The sequence below is a fragment of the Tigriopus californicus genome, chromosome 6 (genome assembly GCF_007210705.1).
Source record: "Tigriopus californicus strain San Diego chromosome 6, Tcal_SD_v2.1, whole genome shotgun sequence".
In the NCBI taxonomy this organism is placed as follows: domain Eukaryota; kingdom Metazoa; phylum Arthropoda; class Copepoda; order Harpacticoida; family Harpacticidae; genus Tigriopus; species Tigriopus californicus.
The window spans coordinates 2,916,471-2,929,000 of NC_081445.1; the positions used below are offsets into that span (position 1 = coordinate 2,916,471).

The 12,530-nt window shown below is 42.4% G+C and overlaps 2 protein-coding genes across 3 annotated transcripts; both read right to left on the reverse strand.

Annotated features, from left to right (window-relative positions):
• Positions 1-9,996: 9,996 nt before the first annotated feature.
• LOC131881820 (peptidyl-Asp metalloendopeptidase-like) lies at positions 9,997-11,429 on the reverse strand. Of its 2 annotated transcripts, XM_059228789.1 has the most exons (5): positions 11,137-11,429; positions 10,738-11,011; positions 10,498-10,658; positions 10,219-10,379; positions 9,997-10,026 (listed from the first exon to the last, which is right to left on the reverse strand). In XM_059228789.1, exons 1-5 carry the CDS (start codon positions 11,273-11,275, stop codon positions 10,012-10,014), a joined length of 750 nt encoding a protein of 249 aa, XP_059084772.1. In that variant the 5' UTR covers positions 11,276-11,429; the 3' UTR covers positions 9,997-10,011. The 2 variants fall into 2 exon arrangements, with proteins under 2 accessions (XP_059084772.1, XP_059084771.1); XM_059228788.1 differs by lacking the exon at positions 9,997-10,026 and having other exon boundaries at positions 10,165-10,379.
• A 29-nt stretch (positions 11,430-11,458) lies between these two features.
• Positions 11,459-12,447, reverse strand: LOC131881821 (uncharacterized). The gene is made up of 3 exons (XM_059228790.1): positions 12,091-12,447; positions 11,835-12,019; positions 11,459-11,751 (listed from the first exon to the last, which is right to left on the reverse strand). Exons 1-3 carry the CDS (start codon positions 12,156-12,158, stop codon positions 11,459-11,461), a joined length of 546 nt encoding a protein of 181 aa, XP_059084773.1. The 5' UTR covers positions 12,159-12,447.
• Positions 12,448-12,530: the final 83 nt, after the last annotated feature.

Genomic DNA, 12,530 nt, shown 5'->3' on the forward strand with positions numbered 1-12,530 from the left:
CATAGAGGGGTGTGCGGCTGGCCATGGCTGGGATAAACTCGTGATTGGCTCGGGCCATGGCATAAAAAGGAGATCAGTTCCTTTTTGAAAGAAGGTGTACGAGCGCCACAAAGGGTCTCCACCTTTTCTGGTCCGGCGAGACACCCCTGCACCCACTTGAACGCCCCAAAATGTGATCGAGTCGACCCCAAGGCGGCAATTTTCGGGGTTCAAGGTCATTCCGCAAGCCTTTACACTGTCTAAAGAAAGAAGCCAGTGCTTCATCATGCTCCAATCTTGTCGGGGCAGCCACTATTACGTCGTCGTGTATGATATGGACGAAGGGAGTTCACTAAAAGTTTTTGTACACCTTGTTGGCAACTTCCCGATGCGGCTTTACTCCCATGGACAATCTCTTGTACCGGTATAAGTCGGGCTCCACAACGGAAGACTGTAGCGGTCGAGACTCTTCGGCCAATTCGAGATTGGTGGAAGCTTGTTTGAAGTCTAGTTTCGAAAAAAACCTTGCAGTTCGCCAGTTTTAGTTTGATTGTTCAGGTGTGGGGATTTGGACATGTGTGTCTCTGAGTTCAGCGTTCAACCCCTGAGATCTAGCCATAATCCGAATGGCGCCTCTATCTATTGAGTACTATGGCCAGGTTCGAGATCCATTCCCGCGGGCGTCATGAATATTCAATGAGTTTCGTCTTGTAGCATTTTGTGTTATGGCTTCATTGGATCTGAGGTTGAGGTAGTATGGATGGGCTTGGTGGAGATATGAACGGTTTAGTGGGTTTAAGATAGAGTGTACTAGTGTTTGCGCAAAAGCCAAAACTGTGGAAAACACTCCTTGAAGCGGTTGTTGCAGATCCATTTTTGATTCTGATTGGTTTCTCCCATGTCGGCGGGATGTCTACTAATGGCATTTCTGAGGCGTACAAAGCACTGTCTCGTTTATTTTCCATGTTTGTATTGGAATCTCTAGCATAGCGGAAGTAGTCTGGGGTCCAGCATTATCATTTTAAAGGCTATGCAAGAGATTTTCGATATAATGGGGTCGATGTGTCTGTTCAGTTTGGAATCATCAACTACAAGCCACTCAGCTTTGACGATGCTTCCATACCATGATGTTTTGAGAGTGTTGTGCCTACTGGTGGGATAACGTGCTTCCGAAGGGCCGAATTAACAGGTGCATGGTTGATGCTCTTCTTGTCGCTGTTGGTCATGCTCGAAGAGGGCCACACATTGCTTGGCCCCTGTATTGACGATAGCACTTATTTTTGACGAACCGATGGTTATTGATGGGCAATTGGACAACGGCTTGGGTTGTCTTGGCCGATCTTGAAGACGTTGTAATATGCGATTCTCTTCCATAGTGGATTCGTTGGGCTGAGCCTTGTCCCTGTGGTTTCTGATTCTGGACAGCCATTGCAGCCGTACTTCCGTGGGTTTGCTGATCGACAAACTACGGCAAAATGTCCGAGCCTGCCACACTTATTACAGGAGCCCGGGATGCTGGACACCGAAAGCGCTCATGCTCCGGGGACCTGCCGCAGTAATGCGCATGATCCACCCGTCCTGGTTGACTGCGGGATTCTCTCATACGGCGGGCGGATTTGGAGTATGGTCCCCCAATCCTGTTGATTTTGTTCCAGCCTGCTTGGGGGTCTTGTCTAAGGCAATTCTTAATGTTGGGATCTCTTCGGCTGGCCGCCGTGGCTGCCGTTGATATCTCGACCTCTCGTGCCCTGATTGGTAGCTCTTCTTTTGTCCATTTGTTTTTGAAGAGCCGAGCCCTAATTGTCACACATGATGTGCCGGATAACAAGGTGTCTCACGAGATGACCCCGGCATTCCCTACATGGGAACCCGGATCGGGCAGCCAAGCCAATATTCTATCAAAGAATGATGAAAATGATTTCTGCTTTTGTTGCGTGTCTAGGAGAGCGTTCATTGTAGAGTACTCTGATTTGAGGCTGCCAAATTGGTGCTTGAGGTGTGTTCGACGATTGCCTTGTAAGTCACAGAATCATCCTTCAGATCCAAAAATCGGTTGCGGATGATGGATAAGGTTGTTGCTGCCAGAGCTATTCTGAGCAATCGTTTCCATTGGTTATTGGCTATGGGCTCGACTGATGGTGGGGGGCCATCATGGCCATAAAAGGCCTCGCAATAGGCTTCAAAGCCGTCAACCAAAAGGTCAAGGGCCTCGAGTTGGTCGTTGTCAGCGTGGTAGAGTGATCGAAACGTGGTGATCTGGCGTCCCTTGGACGGATCCCCCGGGTTCCTGCGTCCACATTTAACATTTGTTAGTGGGGTCTTGAATCCTCGTCGCCAATGAGATATCGCGTGTACATGGAACTATAAAATGAATAAATAAGTAGTGTCTTTGTTTGTTGTACATTTCATGACAAAAACCATACTTAAAAAACACATTGTCTGGGCATAATCTCTTTTGATTACCACATATTTTAAATGATTGGCGGAGTATTTCAAACTGGATAGCTTCCAAATGAGCTTTTCTTGGCTGACATATTCGTGCTGTTGGTGGTGAGTTAGTAGCATTGTCTTTGATTGCGCTGGTGTTGAACTAACACCCACAATTTGCACAATGGTAGCAATAAATAGCATTGGGCACATCTCACTGAAGGTGGGAGAGAGCTTCAGGACTTTGAAGAGACAGATCAGAATTTTTTGGCTAGAGCTTGGCATATCTGGTGGTTTGTATTGAAGATCACAGACATCGTCGTTGTTGGCTTCCTCTTTGGATGGAGGAACGCGGTTTCGTTAGCTTTTGCACAAGTTAAGGCCAACATAGCAAATGATCTGTACTTTTTGAATGATTGGCCATCCTCCACAGCACTCTACACTGTTCACAACCCCGTAAATGAGGCATGGCTGGAGCACATTTCTGTTGGTCCGATGTTTTCAATTGTGGAATACTTCCAAGATGGATTATCAGGGAGGCCGTTTCGCTTCTAGTTCTGGGACACGATAAGACCAAATGGTATTTCTCTAGAATGGACAACGGGCCGGCACGACGGAAAAGTGGTCCTCTCAGTGATGCCGGATATTTCAGATTAGTCATGAAACTTTGACCTAAACTGACCTGACCTAACCTGACCTAACCTAACCTAACCTAACCCAATCTAACTTAACCTAACCCTTCAGTTGCAAGGGCCTGAAGGCGCCTAGGCCGCGGCGCAAGCCTGCGGCAGCTCGGTTGCAAGGACCTGGGGACGCCTAGGCCGCGGCGCAAGCCTCATTTCCTCTTGCCATTTAGTAAAATGAAAATGACCTTAAAAACTGACATGAATGTCTTCATATCTGTCATCACTGAGCAAACTGTTTTTCCACCGTTGTCTATTCTAGAGGAATACCGATTTTTTATATATTTTTTGAGTGGTGGAGGAACTTAATATTTCGCTGACAAGTTACTGGTACCTTCAGCAATTTCTCATGTCAAATGAATTTCGTTGTAAGCATCATATACCCTCCAGCAGCCATGGACTAGGGGTGCGTTCTTACCTTGGAGTCAAGGCTCGGACGTTACGCAGCCTGAGCATCCATGGGCCACTTCATTCAGAGGATTTTCATACTGAATAACGTCCACACACCCAACTCCGAGGTAAGACCAGGTAATACCTCTACGATGACGGAAACTTCTGGGTATCTTGAAGGTGAAAGAAATCGGGAGGGGAAAATAAAAGGCCGGTAGATGGATGAAACTGGCCGGAGACGGAAAATTTTCAGATATAAAGAAGTGGTCAAGTATAGAGGCTCTCAGGGCAGGGAGTAGGAGTGTGTCGGGACTCCCTGGTCGAAGCCAAGAATGATTGATTCCCAATCATTGGCGCACAGGATCTGGGAGAGCTTGGTGGATTCACTCAAGTCAGATCGCATGTTGAAGTCACCACCAATGATATCTTCCTCCAGGATTCTTCCTTTCTGCAAGATGTATGAGGTCTGAGGACACAAGGTGATCATGGTGTGCGGTTGGCTGATAGTTGACATCAATGAGGGTAAAGCCCTCGGTAATCATAAACTTGAGTTGCCAGGTTTTTCTGAGCAACGAATTTGCGTGGATAAGGTTATGTGACTGTAAAAGATGTACATTCCGAAAAAATAAAAAGACACCCGACGAGGTTTGTTTATGAGTGATTGCCGGTGATTAAAATGAAAATACAAATGAAGGATTTTGCTTAAAAAGCGAATCAACAAAAGGGTCTTCCTTCGTAAGGGGGTTTGACAATACCCTTTGAAATAATTTATTTCATCATTAATATCATAAATGAAACAGAAACCGTTCTACATCCAATTCACTAAGATGAATGAATATATAGATCAATGCTTGTCCATTTTACTTCCATGTGCTTGGTACCGGCCGTGCCGGCTCCGTTAATGGTATCAACGAAGTTTTAGGAGTAATATATTGTGAATGTTTAACCGATACCCCAACGCATGACGTTTTATCACTTGTAAAACTAAAGGCAAAGTGCATTGAAAAAATGCCAAGCTGAAGTAATGTAGTTTTCACGTATCATTGGTTTTCATACCTCATTAGTTTATATTCTACTACTAACTTGATCAAACGAAATAGGTATTAGAGGAAATATGTGCTCTTGGATCAGGGATTTCCCCACCAAGTGCACTCAAGCTGTTCGAGTTGATGGCTCCTTAGGCAGCACTAGACACGTGGTGTCTGCCTCAAGGAACTTTCCTGAGCCTCATCTTGTTTGTATTGTTCATTCCATTACTACATGGATTCTCCCTACAGTCTTCAATATCTTCCTATGCTAATGATGTTAAGCCAGTGTTTGCTAGAAATTCTAGGAACCAAGCAGACCTGCAAAATGACATGGACATAATATACAAATGGGTCCCTCTTTGAGATTAGGGTGTGGTTCTCTCATGACGATGCTTTAGTTTGTATACATGCATATACAATGAAAACTTTACCAATCAATTGCTCAACCGCATCTAGAATATGCTTTCCCAATTTGGGCACCCATGACAGCTCGGGGTTGGAATAAGATTAAATAAGTGCCAAGATCTTTTGCAAGATCTATTGCGGGGATGAACCGCCTAAGTTGTTGGGAACGACTTCAATACTTAGAATTAAATAGTGGTCAGCGTAGGTGCGATCATTACTTAATACATATATGAAAATTACAAAATCTAAATCTCAACAAAAGTATTCAATGCCAACAAGAAGTTAGCTTTTCAAAATAGATGCGTCATGAGTTCAAGTTCCGTTTACTGTTGATTTTGATTTTACTTAATATTGGTTAAGATCCGTGATTTATTTGAAGAAACATTTTTGTGTCTTTTGGTGATCACATTTCTCTCTGCACTCAACCATGTTCAATCATTCCGAGCAGGAACGCCACTTTGTCAGGCGTCATACCAAATAAACCAAAACACAAACCCTGAATATTATTAAAAAGGACAAATCAGCAAATTGCAATAGCTTCAAGTATTGAATTGGCATGGTAAATACATTGAAACCTAAAGGTCTTGGTAATATAGGCTTTATGGTTTCATCAACTCCTTAAACAGCAGTAGAAAAGTAATATTGTGGGAATTATTCAAATATTACCGCCACGATAAGGGACTGGATGGATCTATAAAATCGTAAAATCACTTCTTTCAAAAAAAACATTGCCAATGTATTCACTTCTCATGTAGGGATTGTAATATGTGAACTTCACTGGTACTTTTTTACAATTTGCCTGGCCACACTGGGCATGAGATTCATCCTCATAAAACAAAATGATTCCATCCCCGGATTGAATCCGGTTTAGGGATGGAAATGTGCCGAAGATTCAATCTTGAGGATTGAAGTAGAGCTACTTCCATCCTCAAACCGGATTCAATCCTGGTTTTCCATCCTAGTCTAAATGTAGCCTAAGTTCCGGGCACGGTTCGACTTGATCAATCTTCCGATCGACCTATCAAACTGAAATTTCGCGGATAACCTCTCAACCTGAGGCTACCAACGAGGGAGTCCGATGGCTCCTGTAAGGAGTCGAATGAAGTAACCAGGGTTATGTTTTCTCCTTTAATTCATTTTTTCAACTGTTGTTATCCTCCAAAGTCGTTCCATTCTAGAATCAACTTTTCTCTGCCTCTTTTCTTGCCCTCCTTGTTTTTCCACCAATCACAACCTAGGACAAAGTAAGTGGTGGATTCTTAACAATGCCAGTTGACAACTATTTCATGATCAAGTTCTCTATTGCATCTATGGGCGTGCATTTGCACTGCTGGTGGTGACCCTAGCTTGGGCTAATGGCAACAAGGCTCTGGTTTGCCATTCTAGCAAACAGATCGTATAAGAGGCGGAATCCAAACCGTTGCATACTCCCATGTTTGTGAGACGATCCGGCCATGGAACAGCATAAGATAATGTTTTAATGACATAATTTGATGCAACTCAAATTCATACCTCAACTACTAAAATACTTTTTAACTGCCAGCAAATGCCTTTGGGAATTTAAAGTGCAAATTGTGTTGAAAAAAGGAGACAATACTCTCCTTCCAAACGTCTAAAGTTCAAATATCTTGAACCATTAAGAGCCTACAACTGTCATTTTTAGAACTTGTTAACCACACGTAGAAATGATATCTCTAAGAGTATGGTACACTTTGAAACCTGACCAATTTCTTTGAATAACATAGTTCTAAGCATGAGCTACAATTTAACCCTTTAAAAGGGAATGGATTTTTAACTTACTCTTCCATTTGATTTGCAAACATGGAGGTTGGAAAATGTATTTATAAGTTCAATCATGAGACCCATCACCAACTCTTAAAAACGTTATATTTCATGTTCCTCGCACGCTTGCTCTCCAGCGACCCCCGGAGAGAAAAATCTCGCTCGAACCAAAGAAAGGCATAGATATTCTAGATTTGGAGAAGAGGAGATGGAAAACGAAAAGACATATATTTGATACTAGACCAGAAATAGGGCTAAATTTTGCCGGCCAATAGGTGCAAAGTACATGCAGAAATGATCCCTCTACGTCTCAAAATGCAAGAATAACTTGGATGCATTATTAATGTTCTTCAGTGCAAAAGTTTGATAGAAAAATGACCATTTTTAGGATTATTTCGGAAACTAAAAAAAAGATCAGATTGTCTAATTGTGCCGCAAAAAAAGAAATACTTATAATATCTATATTTTCATTTCTTGAATTAATGCTTTAAAAGCTCCATAAAAACGAGTTCAAGGTATATTTCTTGACATACGAAGCGTCCGCCGTATCACTTACATAACACAATAACACAAGCGCAATATTTTGCATTTCAGGAACAAAATAAAGGTGAAAATGCAGATCACAGTGGAATTTCCATCGTTTTCAGACTTAAGGCCGTCCCCAACAAATGTGTTTCAATATTTTGACAGCCTAGTCAACCTAGAACATGTAAGTGAAGGGCATGATGTCAAATCAATCTAGAATCATATTTCAAAAAAGTCTTTTCTTCTAGACTTCAAGATTTAAAAATTCCAGTAATTCAGCCTCACACTACCACTTGCTTCAAAGGCAAGGAAAGCTCGGCACGCGACTCCCAACCCTTTTTCGCCCTGGGGCATTGGATCAGCTTGAATGAGACTCCATTAGTTTCCTGTGCCAGAATTATAAATCTTGCTTGTAATGAGTGGTTCAATGCATTATATTGCTTATGAAAACAAAACATTTTCTCATTCATATATCTTGTTGCCTAGCTAGCTTGTTCATAATTAAGAACAAATGATATACTTTTGTTTTCAAAGTGTAGATTGTACCACGGACTTCTAGAGATGTCGACAGCAATCAGAAGCGAAAATTTGTTAGCCACAAAACAGTTTACTTTATTCCAAATAAGCACTGCATTCGGCCACAAGATCTTGTATTGTTAGTTTTAGTAATGAAGCGGTGTAATTCTTGTCATTTTTTGGGCATTAAGATGTTGAATGGAACTTTTAAAGAATATGAATTTCTCAGAAAATGCGCGGGACTTTAAGGTTTGTGAACCCACTTTCTATCTAATCTTGAAAAGGTACCAAGATTAAGTGCCAGGGCCATGTCGACAATATCGTTGAATGGTTCTCACATTGACTCCGTTACCAGTCATTTTTCCTTGAAGTGGAGTTTGCCAGATTTGAGTGTCCTTTAAAAGAAAGCATCGTTTTGCAAATTCTGCTTCCATTAATACTGAGATGGATAATAATGCATGCTCTAATTGTTGAAAGCTTTGATTCACATGCAATCTTTGACAAGACTTCATTTTTCAATGCACTTGAGCACATGCGTTACTAATGAATGTCTTCAGGCATTGATCACTTTGGAATCTCTCATTGGGTTAGCCTGGTTATGCCAAGGCATGGAGTACGGAAGTAGTGGAGAGGAAAGTTCTCTGAAACCTCGCTAGAGGACGTTTCAGTTTTGCATTACTTCCTAATTGAGTGCTTGAACATACATGAAGATGGAATTCATTGAGCACCCTCTCTGCGGGAATGCATCTGATCAGGCGGTAACGCACAGCTCTACGAAACCTCGCTAAAGGACGTTCGATCTTCGACTGAGCTTTGCACTCCACTACTGACGTACTCCAAGGCCAAGGGCATTGGTAGGGTCATGGTGAGAGCCAAGTTGACCTCTGTGACACAGAGAAGGGCAAGGAAGCAACTGGTGTGGAAATTGGGAATGCAACTAGGGATACAATCACAACATTTTGACCACATTGGGATTGTCAGATCTTCAGGGACAGGGGCTTTGGTTTGACAAAAAAAGACAGCAGAGTTGGCATGGCCAATGTGATTGAAGACAAAGAATTTTCCAAGATCATGGAAGTGCTAGCAGAAGTTGACTGAAGGAAATGATAAAAATGAGCTTATATTAATGAGGACCATAGAGGATTGGTGAAAACTGGTAGTAAAAGGCGGCAAATACACAAAAAGCGCAGTTTTTAGTTTCCTCATTCCTGCAACCTCATGAGTGTCCCTTCTCAAAGTTTAGGCTAGGGTGTACTTGTCATTCTTTTATTTTTTTTTTGGTTTGGTTTTTCATGGGCTTTTCTAACCGTTACAGGGAATTTAATCCCCAGTAGTATTGAAATGAAAGGTTATAGTTCGTCTTTTTATTACCTTTCAATCTTTATATGACATTTGGTCTTCCAACGAATTTGAGTTGGCAGACAAAGCTAGTCCTTGAATGTAGGGTTGATCTGGAATGCTATCTAAAAATTTGTCCAAGTCTGACTTGAAAGATGCTACCGGATCAACAAGGCCCATTCGGTTACCATTAAGGACTATACGCTGTTTTAAACACGAAGGAAACCTCAAAATTGGCAGAACCAGTACCAATATTTAATATTTTTGTCATGCGTCTTTAAAATAGTGAAACTTTGTCAGCAGTTTCTTTGTATGGAGTACACTAGACTCTTCTGGAGGGGAATATGTCACTGTTGGACGAATTTAATTTTTTTTTTGTGGCTGCTTCTAACGCTGATTGTTTACTTCTGGTGAATAACTTGAAATAGATTTGCACACCAAATTTTTCAAACACTTTTTCCTATTTCGAATCAGTGATGTTATGATGTCACAAAGCATTAATAGTTCGGTTGGGGCCATTTTTTGCCAGAAAAAGTTGCTTGGAACATGAAAAAATGGGAAATGCTTTTAGACGAAGTCTAAAAGTAATGTCATGCAGGAATCAAATGGAGGGAATATCTGGTCCAGGATTCATTTCTTTCTTTACATGGCTGGAAATGAAAGAGAAAATTTAGCAATGAATAATTGATTGGCAATATGCAAGTGTGATGGAAAGGCAAAAATTCACCTCGAACAGTGACTTTGAAGCCTTTTCCAACAACGGAGCCATCCGAAGTGAATGTCAGACGAATGGAATTGCCCGCAGAGGTGTAATCATTGAGAGGTCCAGAGCCGCAGAAGCTCACCTTCTCGGAAGTTGTTCCGAAGAAAGCGAGCATATCGTAACCACATTGACTTTAGAATTCAATATCAATTCTCTCGATTCTCAGTCTGAGCTGTCAGCCATATGAGGTCTATAAACAAGAACAACGGTTTTCATTTATACGTTATTTATGTACTGAGAGCAATCAATGCCTAACCCATACAATTGATCACAGTTGTGCACTGTAGGCATCCATACATACTTTACATACAGAAATATCTATCCTGGTAGTCAGAAATCATTGCTAACACTCCAAATCATTTTTGGCAAAGCTCTTACTTACCACAAAATACCACATACATTGTTCATTATCGCCATAGTTTCCAGAAAGTGGATACTGAACCACCACTCTCGATCCAGTGGGCAAAAATCGGGAGAACGAAGTCAAACAGGTTGAGATGACGGTCTCCGTTGTTGGGCGAGTGGTGGTGGTGGTGGTGGATCCTGGAATAATAAGATCTGACCTCAGTCTACGGCTTTGTTTGCTCTTGCTTCTAGTGATGTGACTCCATGGACAAGAAACGTTGCCCCAAATGCGGCATTCCTAGGTTGCACATCCTACCACATGAGTCAGTGTCCGAGCCAATACTGGCAAATATCCGGGCGTTTTCTCGGATCTTGCGAGCGCAATTGTTCTGGGCATTGCCAATTGGGACGTTCTGGAACAGTACACTAGGGTTGGCGTAAAGGTTCAACTTGGATCGATGGTTAGGATTCCAATATCTGCAACATTTGACGATTTTGCGATCAACAATCACCCCCAATTCTATAACCTGTGGAAAGATGATAGGAGTGGACTTACGCCATTGTAGTTCGGTGTCCAGTGCCAGGAACCAGGTAACCGAATGCATAACCATTGGGATTAGCATTGGGCGAATTGGCACGGTCATGGCTGCATCCCAAGTTATGACCAATCTCGTGGCTAAAGGTATAAGTGGCAATGGCGCAATCCTTCTTGGACACCCCAAACGGAACTTGTGTGCTCCCGACGTAGGCAATTCCACAATTGGTTGGATCAGTCTCTCGCACAAGGAGATGGGCAAAATCGGCCGTTCCTCGGAGATTGGCTGGGCTACCTGCGAAACTTTGATATTTAGAAAGTCTACTTTGCATCATGCTATTCTGATCACTTGAACCTGGCTAGTAGTACTGGCCTATTGGTTAAAACCACCTGTATGCGCTTGAATGTGGTCCTCCTCACCTTTAATGTTGACAAATTGGGTCAAAATTTGACCCGGATCTCGGTCTTCAGTGATGTTGTTCAGTTGTTGGGTACAGAGCAATCGCAAACGGATCTGGGTTTGTGAGTTCCTGAAGCAAGCATTGGCTTGACTAATCATGTTAGAGATGTAGGCATTCACGTTAGATACGGTTTGGGCAAATTGATTGGTGTAGTAGATCTTGATGGTGGCCACGTACGTCCCATCAGCATCTTGTTGGAATCGACCTTGCTCTTGTCGGTCCTCCACATCGGTGAGTTGCTCTAAGGCGGTCTTGGTCTAGGGTTGGTTGTGCAATGGGGATCACTTGCAATGGCAAAATGCAAAAATAAGGAATAGGAATTGAGCACTCACCATCAAGTCCCTCATTGTGGAGTTGGTCGAGGTCTCCTCCACATTGAACAAGTCCGGATCCTCCTCGGCTAAAACGTGACATTCACCACCAGTTTGGTCGCAAGGCGCCAAGTTGAATACTTGATCGTCCTCATGAAGGACGGCATTGACCTCATTGGAGCCCGAGGCGAAGAAAGTGATGGTCATGGAGTTCAACAGGTCCTCAGATTGATAAAACGCCGTGGTTGATCCGGACTCAGATCCTATTCACAGAGTAAGTGAGAGCAGGATAGTGACATAATGGATATAGATCCGGGAATGAGGGGTCAAAATGAACATTGGCTACCTGGTGAGGATTCAACAGGGCTGACCTTCTCTCCATTGGGCAGAATCAAGGGTTGGTTGCTTCTCAATGCAATCAGGTCAACGGTGACTTGCTCGCAACTGATCCATTTGCCGTTCTCGCAATAAGGAATGGGGCCAGACGTGGGATTGGAAGAAAATTGCACAAAGGATTGGGAAGCAAGGTTTCTGAAAAAAGAAACAAAAACACAAAAGTACGAAAAAGGAAACATTCCTCGAGTTTAAGTTATGAAACTGACCGAGAGGCAACCCTGGAGACAAATGCCAAGGAAAGAATGGCTAAATTGGTTAAAGCTCCCATGATCATGAGCGACGAAGGCTGATCGTGATGGTAATGTTGTTCAGGGCGACATTTATACCGAATCCAAACCCTCTGACGACTAAGGCTGCACTATGCAAACATGATTTTTCACACGGACATCAGGCAAGTTGCGATAGTATTGGACGGAAGCCATTCATTCAACCATTCATGATCAGATGACTTTAGTTTAGAAAAAAAAATGCTGTAATAATGTGCCTTTTTCCAGTAACTGCATGATCCAAGTATCAAGTAAAAGGGAAATTACTTGTTGGCTCAACATGTATGTATGTATGTATGTATGTATGTATGTATGTATGTATGTATGTATGTATGTATGTATGTATGTATGTATGTATGTATGTATGTATGTATGTATGT

Bases quoted from the DNA above. Each gene is read 5' to 3' on its own strand.
- LOC131881820 (XM_059228788.1), bottom strand. From the start codon at position 11,275: ATGATTAGTCAAGCCAATGCTTGCTTCAGGAACTCACAAACCCAGATC. The intron at 11,012-11,136 runs GTGAGGAGGACC...AAAGTTTCGCAG, and splicing joins CCAATTTGTCAACATTAAAG to GTAGCCCAGCCAATCTCCGA. The intron at 10,659-10,737 runs GTAAGTCCACTC...CAAATGTTGCAG, and splicing joins GGACACCGAACTACAATGGC to ATATTGGAATCCTAACCATC.
- LOC131881821 (XM_059228790.1), bottom strand. From the start codon at position 12,158: ATGATCATGGGAGCTTTAACCAATTTAGCCATTCTTTCCTTGGCATTT. The intron at 12,020-12,090 runs GTCAGTTTCATA...TTCTTTTTTCAG, and splicing joins GTCTCCAGGGTTGCCTCTCG to AAACCTTGCTTCCCAATCCT. The intron at 11,752-11,834 runs GTAGCCAATGTT...CTCTGTGAATAG, and splicing joins CCCTGTTGAATCCTCACCAG to GATCTGAGTCCGGATCAACC.